Genomic DNA, 13,458 nt, shown 5'->3' with positions numbered 1-13,458 from the left:
CCTGGAAGGGCTGCGCTGACATCTTATGTATTCACGGCCATCGCCAGGCAATATTCCCCTTTAATGTGCGTGCACTAGGTTACAGAGCAGCAGGGTAACCGCAAGCATCCATTCGCATCGCCCAGCCTCCGAGTTATGTCGACGTCTCGAGGGGATTGTTTCTCTGGGAAAAGGTTGGTCTTGAGCGGGGGGGGGAGGGGGGGGGCATCAGAAGTTCAACGGAATTCACACGACCGTGCTTTAGAGCAGACAGTAGGTTTGCCTTCTCAAAAGACACAACCGACACTGGCTGCTCTGCTCGCCACTGTAAAGCTCAAATCTCCACTTGCCTTCCGGCTAAACAAAAAAGCAGTCGCGAGATGCTGGCGGTGATCACCTGCTCGCACAGGTAGGAAGAGGAGGCCTCTGGCGCCCCCCCCCACCCCCCCACCCCCTCTGCCTGCATGCCATCATCTCTGCGGCGACAGCATTCATGATGGATGGGACGGGTCCTCGTCATCGCGTGGGTCTACGGGGGTCTCCGCAGAGGGTACCTGGCCCGCAGCACCGCTGGCCTGCCTCATCCATCTCCCTCGCCGCCTCACCTCGCTCCCCCGCCCCATCGCTGCGCATCTTTTCCTTCTGTCTGTCGTGTTCCTGCGGCTTGTGTCCCGCCTGGCGGTGTGAGCGCGTGTGACTGTGGGTATGCGGGTGAGTTGTGTGTGCCTGTGTCTGCCCCCCTCCCATGATTGAGACTCCGCTCTGCGTGCGATGGAGACAGGGGGGTGGGGGAGGCAGAGAGCACAAACCGAGATCTTGCCGAGACAATCGCAGGAACTGCAGAGCATGCAGCAGCGCTGGCGACCATGCTGTCGGATCTGAAAGGTACGTGGGGGTTCCAACCAAATGCACCCCTCGGGGGGATTACCGCGATTTGTAGTGCATCCGTCTAGCGCTGGAGCGGCGATGGGGTTCTCAAACAGTCAACATGCGGTTCCTCTTAGATCGAGCATTACAATTCCCCGTGTGTTGCGCAGCCCTGTCAAATTAACGGCGCTCCGACGTCATAGGAACGAATGTGCCCTTTGTTTTAAGTGTAATTAATAGCTTTCATTGGGTAATAACGTGCGATATTTCGAGTAAATTCGTGTAGCTAATTTGCATAAAGCATATCTAAAGTGTATGGCATTCTCTGATGAGAAGCAAAATGCTTCAAGGACCAGAGGGTGGGGGTTAACAAGGATCACACAATATGTATGAGGCAACCTGCGTCGTAATTGGGGTAGGTTCTGCTTTCCACGGTGATTATGTTGTTCCGATTTCCCTGAAGAAGGTTTTGGTCCCGGCTTCCTCTATGTATCACTGCATCAAAATGGCTTTTCTTCTGTTTGTGTAGGCAGATGGAAGCCGTCCCCAGACGCGGACGCCCAGCGTGAGTCAATGCTCTCCGACGTGGGAAGTATCTGAGCTCGTTGCAGCTCCGGCCCCTGGGAAGGGTCAGAGTCCCTCCTGCCCTGGACCGGTGCAGGCTCCCTTAATCCTCCGACCCAAGGGAGCTCCCGCCAGCCGTGGATCTCCGGAAGCCCCCCAGCCTTGGACAAGGATGCAGTCCCTCCTGCCTTGGGTACAGAGAAGGTCCATCTTGGCCTGGACCTAGAGAGGCTCACTCGTGAATTGGACCTCTGGACCCCCCCCCCACCCCCCTTCCCTCCCCTCACTTGTCCTTAGGAAACAGTGACTTTGGATTTAGGGATGCTCGTGCCAGCTTTGGACCTGTGGAAGCCTCCTCATCCGTGGACCGAGGGGGGCTCTCTCCAGTCTTGAACCTGATGTAGCTTCTTTCGTCCTGACAGACAGGAAAGCTCCTGCCAGCCTTGGGCCCGAGGAAGCTCTCTCCTGCTTCGGACCTAAGAGAACTTCCCCCAGTCCTTGACCTTGGCAAGCGCTCACCGGCATTCGATTTCGTGAAGTTCCCTCCACCCTTGGGCCAGGAATACCTACGTCAGGTTTAGACCGGGGACACGACAGAGCTCTTCCTGGCTCCTGCCCACGATAGCTCCTCAGGCCTCTTAGCTTCTGAGGCCTCTTACAGCGCAGCTCACAGGAACATTTAGAAAAATCCGCTTTTCCACTTGAGGCAGCGCATACCCTTTCACTTTGGGCCCTGTCACAGTCTGAGGTCCTTCGTGCTGTGAACACTGGCAGCACCTGGAATTCCCGTGCTTTAGACATTGGCAGCAGCGGAGATTTTCCTGAATTGGATCATAGGAGCAGCACACACCGCTCGCCCTGGACACTGGCAGCGCACGGCTTCCTCCTGCATGGCATCTGGTGCCAGAGAGGCTTGCGCCTGCTTTGGGTCTGGGGCAGCAAAGGTGACCCTAGATTTGACTTCTAGGACAGGCAGAGCTCCCTCTTGCTTTGGATTCTGAGGGCAGCGGAGCTCTTTGGGAGATTCTGGGGGCAGCAGAGCTCCCCTTCACACTTCATCCTGTGGTAGTAGAGTTCCTTCCTGCATTGGATACTTCTACAGCGCTCCCTTCTAAGTTTGATCTTGTGGAGGTGAGCTGGTCCCCGTGCTTGACCCTGAGGAAGCAGAGCTCCCTTCTACGTTTGACCCTGTGGGAGCTGAGTTCGTCCCTGTGCTGGGACGTGGACAGCACGCCTCCTGCCAGTTTGGGGTCCTTTTTGTGGGCCCTGGGACAGCAGGCCTCCTGCCTGTACTGAGTCCCGGGGCAGTGGGGCGCCCTCCTGCTGTGGGCCCGGGCAGGCGCACAGCTCCTCGGTGCGCTGTGCAGTGCGGCAGGAGCAGCTCTGAAGTCTCCACGTCTGCTCAGCACCGCGGACAGCAGCGCGCTCCCTGGCTCCATCCGTCTCTGCCAAGCGCACTCCTGCCTCGCTCCGTCTCTGCGCCCATCGGACCTCGGATCGGCCTCGGGGAGCATGCTGCGGCGGAGCGCTGTGGTACCGCTCATGAGTCGGAGCGGAGACGCCAGGACATGCACCGCTCTATAGTAGGTAAAATCCAGCTGCTGGCCTCGGTGCTTTAAAGCCTCACAAGTATATGCTCGGTTTGCATCGTGTGCTTCTTCCTGTCATAATGGTACGATGGTCAAACGTTTTATATGTGTGATGATACGCGCATATTGAGTACACGGGTACACGTGTATGCTTGTGCGGGTGCATGTATGTAGGCATGGTCAGGTAGGCGCGCAGAAGTACAGCGAGCCAGCGCTCCCGGTATGATTCGTGTTGCGGGAGGAGAGAGCACGCCGTGGATGGATGGTGAGGCGAGAGCGAGGCGGGTGAGAGGTGTGGCGGGAGTTGAACATGTTGATTATGTCGGGGCATTCTCGCACCCGCAGCCCTGACATTAAATGGGGAGCCTACTACCATGTACCCAAATGTTCTGGAGTCGAAGCAGGTTGCGACGAGTGCTTGCGATGGTCTTGCGCACGACAGCTCGAGAGAGGACGCCTGTCGTTCAATCGCAATTTTACTGACCACATTTATTCATCATATCATCCATTGCTCTGCGCAGGGGAGGGTGCGCTGCACGCACAGCGTGTGTGTTAGTGACGATGAGCACAAGTGTATGTGTGTGTGTGTCAGTGTGTGTATTCGCCTCCTTGTGTGTGTTCTGTTAGCAGTGGCTGTATGAGACTGAGTGTGTCTGGGCGTTCATATGTGTCTTCTGGTGTGTCATTTGTTTGTGGGAGTGTGTGCATGCTTTGTGTGCCCATATAAGTCATGTATGTGCGCTGTTATGTATATACATATGAGTGGGCATTCATGGGTACTTCTGTGTCTGTTTCTGTTGATGTTGAGTGTGTGCATTTAGTTACGTACATGATCGGAAGTGTATTGTGTAGTAGTATATGTGTTCATTGTGCTCGTTCGTGTGTGAATGTTGTGTTAATAGCTGTGTGTTTGTTCTTCTGGCTCACTATCTCTAGACGCGTGAGCAAGTCCATGCGTGTGTGCCCTGTGCCACAATGTGTGGGTTAGTGAGAACATGTGTATGAGAGTGTGTGATAAAAATGGTAACGTTTGTCTTGACATTACACCGATGTGTTTTTTCTGTGCAATGTATGCATATGGCCTGTGTTTGTTGTAAATGTGTGTGGTGACCTAACTTTGACGTGCTTGTGTGCGCCAACTGTGAATGTGTTTGGCCTATGTTTGTTGTAAATGTGTTTAGTGGCCTTCGTGTGATATATTCGCGAGGGCCTACTGTCTATGGTTTGTGCGTGCTGTATATTTGTGTGTTGATCTTCTTGATATGTGTTTGTAGGATTGTGTTTGTGCGTGGCATGTGTTTGCTGTAAATGTGTGCGGTGACTTCTTGTGATGCATTTGTGTGTGCCAACTGTGTATGTGTGTTGTCTTTTTGTCGTAAATGTGTGTGGTGATCTTCTAGCGATGAGTTATTGGTGCTAACTGTGAATGTACGCGGTTTGCGTCTGCCTGTGTGAGACATTAGTGAGTGTCTGTTTGTTGTACGTGTGCATCTTTGGATGTGCCCTGGGAACTCCTCTTGGTTGTCCCTTCCGCACCTGTGCTGTGACACCCAGCATGGGCAGAGCATCAAAACGCAGTGAATGCGCAGGGAAAGCGCCCCAGAGCAAGCACTGAAACCCACATCTCTCTCTCTCTGTCTCCGTTTCTAGATTAACATTCCCAGGAGGGTGAGAGCTGCTTCTGAGTCCAAGAAGATGTTTCTGTGGCTTTTTCTGTTCCTGTCCACCCCGATATCCTCCACAAACCCAGATTCCGAAATATCCATGGAGATCTGCAACGTCTGCTCCTGCCTGTCGGTGGAGCACGTGCTCTACGTGAACTGTGAGAAGGTGGCCGTCTACAGACCCAACCAGCTCAACCCTCCGCTCTCCAGCTTTTACCACCTCAACTTTCAAAACAACCTGCTCATCATCCTCTACCCGAACACCTTCTTGAATTTCACGCATGCTGTGTCCCTGCAGTTGGGCAACAACAAGCTGCAGAACATCGAGGGCGGAGCCTTCCAGGGGCTGGGCGCGCTCAAACAGCTGCACTTGAACAACAACGAGCTGAAGGTCCTCCGAGCCGACACCTTCCTTGGCATCGAGAACTTGGAGTACCTCCAGGCCGACTACAACCTCATCAAGTACATCGAGCGCGGGGCCTTCAACAAGCTGCACAAGCTGAAGGTGCTCATCCTCAACGACAACCTGATTGGCGTTATCCCAGACAACATCTTCCGGTTCGCCTCCCTCACCCACCTCGACATCCGGGGCAACCGGATACAGAAGCTGCCCTACATCGGGGTACTAGAGCACATCGGCCGGGTGGTGGAGCTGCAGTTGGAGGACAACCCCTGGAATTGCACCTGTGACCTGCTGCCACTCAAGGCCTGGCTGGAAAATATGCCCTACAATATTTTCATAGGCGAGGCCATCTGCGAGACCCCTAGTGACCTCTACGGGCGGCTTCTGAAGGAGACCAACAAGCAGGAGCTGTGCGCCATGGGCACAGGCAGTGACTTCGACGTGCGCATCCTACCCCCGCCTCAACTGGAGTCAGGCTACACCACCCCAAACGGGCACACCGCGCAGACACCCCTGAACCGCCTGGCCACTAAGCCACCCAAGACCACCAACCCGTCCAAGATCTCTGGCATAGTGGCAGGGAAGGGCCTGTCGCCTCGGAATCTCAGCCAGGTGGTGTCCTATCAGACCAGGATACCGCCTCTCACCCCCTGCCCCATGGCCTGTGTCTGCAAAACGCACCCTTCTGACCTGGGGCTGAGTGTGAACTGCCAGGAGAGGAACGTGGAATCCATGGGGGAGCTGCAGCCGAGGCCCCTGAACGCCAAGAAACTTCACGTGAACGGGAACTCTATCAAAGACGTGGACAGCTCCGATTTCGTGGACTTTGAAGGGCTCGACCTGCTACATTTGGGCAGCAACCAAATTTCAGCCCTGAAGGGAGAGGTTTTCCGCAACCTTACTAATTTACGGAGGCTGTACCTCAATGGCAACCAGCTGGAGCGGCTGAACCCGGACATATTCACTGGCCTTTACAACCTACAGTACCTCTACTTGGAGTACAACGTGATCCGGGAGATCCTGGCTGGCACATTCGACGCCATGCCCAACCTGAAGCTGCTCTACCTGAACAACAACCTGCTCAGGAGCCTGCCAGCCTACATCTTCGCCGGCGTTCCCCTGGCCCGGCTGAACCTGAGGAACAACCACTTCATGTACCTGCCGGTGAGCGGCGTCCTCGACCAGCTCAGGGCGCTGACGCAGATGGACCTCGAGGGCAACCCCTGGGACTGCACGTGCGACCTGGTGGCGCTCAAGCTCTGGCTGGAGAAGATCAACGAAGGGATTGTGGTGAAGGAGATCAAATGTGAGACCCCGGTGCAGTTTGCCAACATCGAACTGAGGGCCCTGAAGAACGAGATCCTGTGCCCCAAACTGATCAACAAAGCGTCCAGCCTGGTCACCAGCCCCATGCCCGCTGTGACTGTCACAGCCACCCAGGGTCCCGGCAGGAGCCCCCCAGGAGGCCCGGTCCCTTTGTCCATTTTGATACTAAGCATTTTAGTGGTGCTGATTTTGACGGTGTTTGTTGCCTTCTGTCTGCTGGTGTTTGTGCTGAGGCGGAACAAGAAGGCGTCGGTGAAGCACGAGGGCATGGGGGGCCAGGAGTGCAGCTCCATGCAGCTGCAGCTGCGCAAGCACGACCACAAGCTGCACAAGAAGGACGGCCTCTCGGCCGAGACCTTCTTCCCGCAGACCATCGAGCACGTCAGCAAGAGCCACATCTGCATGGGGGCCGACGCCGAGGCCGGCTTCTCCTTCTCGGACCCCCACGGGCAGAAGGTGGTCCTCAGGAGCCTGGGCGACAAGGAGCACGACCTGCTGCACGCCGAGAGCCGGAAGCGCCTCAGCACCATCGACGAGCTCGACGAGTTCTTCCCGGGCAGGGACTCCAACCTCTTCATCCAGAACTTTCTGGAGAGCAAAAAGGAGTACAGCAGCATCGGGGTGAGCGGCTTCGAAATACGCTACCCCGAGAAGCTCTCGGACAGGAAGAACGCAAAGTCCCTGATAGGCGGCAACCACAGTAAGATCGTGGTGGAGCAGAGAAAGAGCGAGTACTTTGACTTGAAAGCAAAGCTCCAGGGCACCCCAGATTACCTCCAGGTGCTCGAGGAGCAAACTGCACTCAACAAGTTATAGGCCGGACGCACTTGCATACATGACCTTTTTGAATGACGAAAGTGCCTTTTGTCGACGTTTAACTTCCAAATACTAGTGTGCTTATGCATCGAGGAGAGTGACGCGCAGAGTCTCTCTCTCTACACTGATTTACCACTGGCCGGAAATCTGCTATGCCCCGTGCCATCCTGTAAGGGTACCCCAAACTCTATTGCCAAAGGGATCGTTCATATTAAAAAAAAAAGGGTGCACCAAGTGCGCCCTGTGCATCAGAGACCCCACTTTGTTATCTCACATACAGATCTTTACCCACTTTTAATTTCCAGAGCAGGCACATGGACTCATTTACTGCCACTTTCGTACTGATTTCCAAGGGTTCTACATCTTGCACGTGGATTAAGCTGGTGTAACTGGATTTGTGAGGTTGTGAATCACTATTTTAAAAGATTATGTCAAAAGTAAAAAGCATGCAAGGAGAGAACTTTCAATAGTTTGTGTAAAAAGGTTACCTCTTTGACCTGCATCTTGCAACCCCTGGAGGTTTAATGCTGAAAAGAAAACGCGAGGATCGTTTTAAAATGAGCCTAAAGATGCATTACAATCATGAGGAATAAATGCCAGGACGGGGAGCATACCTGTCTGTATAAATCTCTGTCATGCTACAGAGAGTGGCATCTCACCCCTCCAGGAGGAAGGGGATAGGTCAGATGGCAGGCAGCGAACATCCAAAAAGGTCAGAGGTCATGCTCAGTTACAAGAACCATTCGCAGCCCCAAAGGTGTGCCCTATATTGTCGAAAATGCTTACTATGCAAGCGTGCCAGAAACTATTTTTGTAATATAATTCATATTTATGAAACACTTTGTATAATAAATAGCAATCTATGTACTCCTTAATATGTATTTAATATGCCTGACTTGTTTTCCCTATCCTAATGCATTACGTTTTGAGTATACATTGAAAAACTGAAAAAATATACCAAACTGAGGCTGGTGAAAAGTGTGTAGAATTCTCTTGGTTTACGTGATCAGGTACAAAAATAAATAATTTGTTCTGCGCTATTAAGTTGTTGGACTTGTCGTAATATAATGCCAGGTGTGCTACCAAGGTTACTATTTCTTATATCTTTTTTAATGAATAGTTGTTATACATATTGAGCGGTTTCTTAATGGTGTGTGTGCACCTTGTGCGGTCAGCTTGGTTTGGCGGTTAACGGCCAGTCAGGCCCTCACACCTCAGTAATTTTGAGTGAGATAGACTGCGTCAAGCACGTGACTTGCCACGTAACGTCAGGACGCATTGGAGTGGGTCCCAATTGTGTGAAATATTGGAAGATTCGCTTAAAAAAGAAATCAAAACTCTTAGCTTAGAGGTCGGTTAGAGAACTGGCCGGTCAGCCTCCTTTTTTCGCCCGCTGCATCATATCTAACCACCATATCAGCGCGTTGAAGCTGCGCGGTTCACCTGGCCTAATGCGTCCCTTTGCTTTAATGTGTGCGTTGCTGTATTGAGAGAATGCGAATAGCCCCGCTTCCCAGCAGGTGGTTGCAGGCATCCCTTAGCGGTGACGCAAAGAGAACCTTCCCTTTAGTGAGTGTTATTGACCTCGATCTCCACCAGGGGGAGACGGGAGAACTATGCACCTTAGCCGTGACTCACAGACGATAGCCCCTTTTCTATTTTAGGCTCTTCCAAAAAGCGTGTCTGGAGTGGTGAGACTACAGCGGTTTGCCATATTTAATATATAATATAATATAATTAATATAATATAATATAATATAATATATGTGCAACCCCACTCGCACACGTTCGCAGAGTCTAAATTAGAGGGGTAACTAATTTCCGTACGGTGATGTTCTTACTATATCACATTACAGATAGATGTTCTATGCAGAGAATGTGGTATTTTCTTTTGTAGCCGATTGTATATCCCTTAATTTTAAGCATTTACAATTATACCTCTTTCATATTCTTTGTATATTTGCATTTACATCCATTTTCCGCTTATTGTTTTTTCTCATTTTATTTTGAAAAGTGTTTTGCCTGGTGCTGGACGGTGGCTGCGCTGTCCCTTCCGTGCCTGCTCTCATGATTTGACGCGAGGAGGATCAGTGTCTCTGGAGATGCACCTACCGCCCCTGGGCCACCCTCAGACCGCACACTGGGGCTTTAATCATGATGACAAGTACATTTCTATAAGAAGCCCCCCTCCCCCTTGCGCCGCTCCCCCCGTCCCCAGCGGCCCCCCGGCTTCCGCTCGGACGCAGCGCCTCGCGGCTCCCACGTGAGGTGGATTACAAAGCAGTGTTTGTGGAAGGTGACCCGGCGCTGCGGCGGGCAGTGTTTAGGGAATTAAAGGAGCAGGGACCTGATCTGTCCTATCGGAGCTCGCGGCGCACAGCGCCGGCGGCTCGCGCCGTTTCCGTCTAGTGCATTATGCATCGGCTGGAGCTGATACTGTAACACGGAGCCAGCAGCAGCCCCCACAGTCCAATCACTGTCCCTGTAAAATGTATCCGAGAGGGAGCCCTGGCTCTCTGGTCGTAGCACGCAGGAACCGTAATTGTAACCCCTCTATATTTATCAAAGAGAAGGAAGCGTCTCCAACAGGGGCCGAACGCAGCGCTCTTCTCAACGCACCAATAAGACACCCACGTAGCTAGCGCAGCGCCATCTCTCAGCGCACTGGAATTATGGCTCGTGTCATAGAGACTCCTTCCTTAGGCGCCTAATAGGCAAATGATTCAAACCTGTATGCAGGGTGTTTCTCTCAAAATACCGTGCACGTAGATTCAAGTTGGAGGCACAGAGCTTTGGAAACACATGCACCGCTAGTGCCAGCAGACCAGGCATAGCGTTCTATACAATTCAGTTGCATAAACCATTACTAACTGGTCAACTGGACTGTCAATAGGATGGGATGGCGATATAAAATGCATCCATAGGCACATACATCAGATTTAACAAATAGCAGAGAGGGAGAGTTTCCCTGCTCTGTGAATTATTTCAGTTTAATGTATTTTTTAAAAAGGCTCTCAAAGAAAGCATGCCGTGCAGTATACAGTGCAGACACCAGATGCCTTGATTTCCTTGTTTACTGACGCCAGCATCATAAGACGGGAGCGCTGTCACTGTGTAGAGACGGTCGTATGCAAACAAAAGTTAGGTGCCATTTCATTTGACACAGGACTGTGAATGTTTTTATACTTAGCAGAGTGACATTTTCAAAGAGAGAATGACAATTCATGCGCGGATCGTGTTATCACGTCCGGCATACTGATTATATTTCACTGTGGTGTGCATGCAAATTGCAGCGACGGCAGCCATTGTTTTCAGACGTGCAGTCAATTTTACTTATCTTTAATCTCCACAACTCCAAAGAGATGATTCTGCTGCGCTGGGGGCAAGCGTTCCCCAGCATATCTCCCCTCATTAATCAGTTTTAGAAGAAGCGCATTTGTGTATTCCTAGCTGTAATAACACCTGTCATCATTCATGACAATCGGAATGGCTTAAAAAGATATATATATATAAATTCACTGAAAAAACCATAGGTTTCACACACGTTATAGTTAGGAATTATCATTTACAAAACCTTGCAAATTCACTTAAAAAACCATAGGTTTCACACATGTTATAGTTAGCTGTACATTTCACTCGTAAAAAACCAATGAAATTCCACGTCATAGTTAGATCAGGTAACTATAACTTGCGCGACCGCAATCCACAATGTGTAATTTCAGATGTCATCATTGATGTCATGAGTGATGTCACTGACCATGTCATGAGTGATGTAATATGTGACGTCATCAGCAGTTTATTGTGGGCGCGCAAGTTATAGTTACCTGATCTAACTATAACGTGGAATTTCATTGGTTTTTTACGAGTGAAATGTACAGCTAACTATAACATGTGTGAAACCTATGGTTTTTTAAGTGAATATATATATATATATATATATATATATATATATATATATATATATATGTGAAAATACAAAATGCAGATTATACACAAATGAAGAGTGCATTATCACCGGAGCCTCTGAAACATAGCGCAGACATCAACCATTTCGAGTTTAAAAGCTGAAGACATTCATTGTCATCTCTCCAAGGCAAGTAGACATTTGGATATTGGGAAATTCCCAGGATTCCATACTCTGTGTCCCGTTTGCACCGGTGCTTAATTTGAGTCAGGGGTGACCACCTGTACTTAATTGTCAACACTTGCGCTTGTGACTGTCTGCCACAAGGTGGCGTTATCTAGCTAATTTAGAGAATTCCACAACAACAGGTAAATATTAATTTATTATACATTAGAAATGACTATTACCTGCCACCCAAGCCACTGTTATAATTTTGAGGACTGAAATAGTCAGAATTGTCCCACTTGTAGGAGTGTAATAGTAGCTAGTTGTGTTGCGACTATCGTTCGGAGTATAACAGGGGCAATGTGTGGTGCAAGCTGCAGTGACCTCCTGACGAGAGCCCTGGTAGTTACATTTTAAAAAAATAAACACTGTTTTGCACTACAGCACTGTGCCAATTCCAGGCGTTGTACTCAGACACCCATCGATGTCACGTGTCGTGTCCGACCAACTGTCAATAAAGTATGCAAAAAAGTGATAGATGGAATGCTCAAATTAATCTCAGCCAGGATGCATCCCAGTCCATCGTTTTTTGCACACCATGTCACCTCAGTTTGGACCCAGCCATGTGCAAGTCAGTCTTGACCGGTATGAACAAACCGTTTTACAGTAAATGACAATTTTCAGAAGTAGTTCTGACACCTGAGTTTAATGAGAAGATGAAAAAGGCAAAATGTACGGTCTTATGATATGTGGAGCCTTAATTTTATCAATAATAATGGGTTTTAATTTATATTAAAATAATAGACGTACATACGTAACATTGTTACGGTTTTAATTAACCAAACAATAAATATATTGATTGATTGACAGTTTGGCCCAGCTTTGGAGAGCTTGTGTTCGTGTTCAGAGGATTTGGCTTGACAGTTTAGGCTCCACTCTTCCTCTCAATCAATCAATCAGTCATTTGTAAAGCGCACTACATATCCGCGAGGGTCTCAAGGCGCTGGGGGGGGGGGGGGTGCTACTGATCGAACAGCCAGGTCTTGAGCATCCTCCTGAAGGTCAGCAGGTCTTGGGTCTGTCGTAGGCTCAGTGGGAGGGTGTTCCATGTCTTGGCCGCGAGGTGGGAGAAGGATCTCCCGCCGGTGGTTGTTCTTCGGATGCGCGGGACGGTGGCGAGTGAGTGGTCGGCGGAGCATAGCTGGCGGTTGGGGATGTAGAAGGAGAGCTGTCTGTTGAGGTAGGCTGGGGGGGTCTTGTGGAGTGCCTTGTGTGCGTGGATGAGGAGCTTGAAGGATATTCTCTTGCTGACGGGGAGCCAGTGCAGGTCCCTCAGGTGGGGGGTGATGTGGCCGTGGCGTGGTACATCGAGGATCAGTTGTGCCGAGGTGTTTTGGATGCGTAGTAGTCGTTTGATGAGCTTGGTCGAGGTCCTGGGTGACTGTCTTTCTTGTATCTGTCGGGATCCATCTGTAGATCTTGCGGAGCATGCGGAGGGCATTGAAGCAGGAGGAGGAGACGGCGTGGACTTGCTTGGTCATTGAGAGCGTTGAGTCGAGGATGATTTCCAGGTTGCGTGCGTGGTCGGTGGGTGTCGGGGCTGGTCCCATTGCCGTCGGCCACCAGGAGTCGTCCCAGGCTGAAGGGTTGGAGCCGAGGATGAGGACCTCCATCTTGTCTGAGTTCAGCTACAGACGGCTGGTCTTCATCCAGTTGGCGACGGCCTTCATTCCTTCGTGGAGGTTGGCTTTGGCGGTGATGGGGTCCTTGGTGAGGGAGAGGATCAGTTGAGTGTCGTCGGCGTAGGAGATTATGTTGAGGTCGTGCTGTCGGGAGACGTGTGCGACTGGGGCCATGTAAATGTTGAACAGTGTCAAGGCTGAGGGAGGATCCCTGGGGTACACCACAGATGATCTTGGAGGCTTCGGACCAGAATGGGGGGAGGCGGACGCTCTGGATTCTGCCGGAGAGGAAGGAGGTGGTACATTCCAGAGCCTTGTCTAGGATCCCTGCGGCGTGGAGGCGTGCGCGTAGTGTGCGGTGGCAGACGGTGTCAAAGGCGGCGGAGAGGTCTAGGAGGATGAGTACTGCGGTCTCGCCGTTGTCTAGCAGGGTCCTGATGTCGTCGGTGGAGACGATGAGGGCGGTCTCGGTGCTGTGGTTGGTGCGGAACCCTGACTG

At 51.1% G+C, this 13,458-nt stretch overlaps 1 protein-coding gene across 2 annotated transcripts; it reads left to right on the top strand.

Annotated features, from left to right (window-relative positions):
- Positions 1-258: 258 nt before the first annotated feature.
- On the top strand, positions 259-8,207 carry SLITRK4 (SLIT and NTRK like family member 4). Of its 2 annotated transcripts, XM_085607987.1 has the most exons (3): positions 657-864; positions 1,376-2,993; positions 4,650-8,207. In XM_085607987.1, the coding sequence occupies exons 2-3, from the start codon at positions 2,979-2,981 to the stop codon at positions 7,206-7,208; spliced, it is 2,574 nt and encodes an 857-aa protein (XP_085464113.1). In that variant the 5' UTR covers positions 657-864; positions 1,376-2,978; the 3' UTR covers positions 7,209-8,207. The 2 variants fall into 2 exon arrangements, with proteins under 2 accessions (XP_085464114.1, XP_085464113.1); XM_085607988.1 differs by lacking the exons at positions 657-864; positions 1,376-2,993 and adding an exon at positions 259-388.
- The last annotated feature ends 5,251 nt before the right edge of the window (positions 8,208-13,458 follow it).

The sequence above is a fragment of the Triturus cristatus genome, chromosome 5_2 (genome assembly GCF_964204655.1).
Source record: "Triturus cristatus chromosome 5_2, aTriCri1.1, whole genome shotgun sequence".
NCBI classification, from domain to species: Eukaryota; Metazoa; Chordata; class Amphibia; order Caudata; family Salamandridae; genus Triturus; species Triturus cristatus.
Note: the sequence above shows the minus strand (reverse complement) of the source record. Positions and strands in the feature narration are given on the sequence as shown.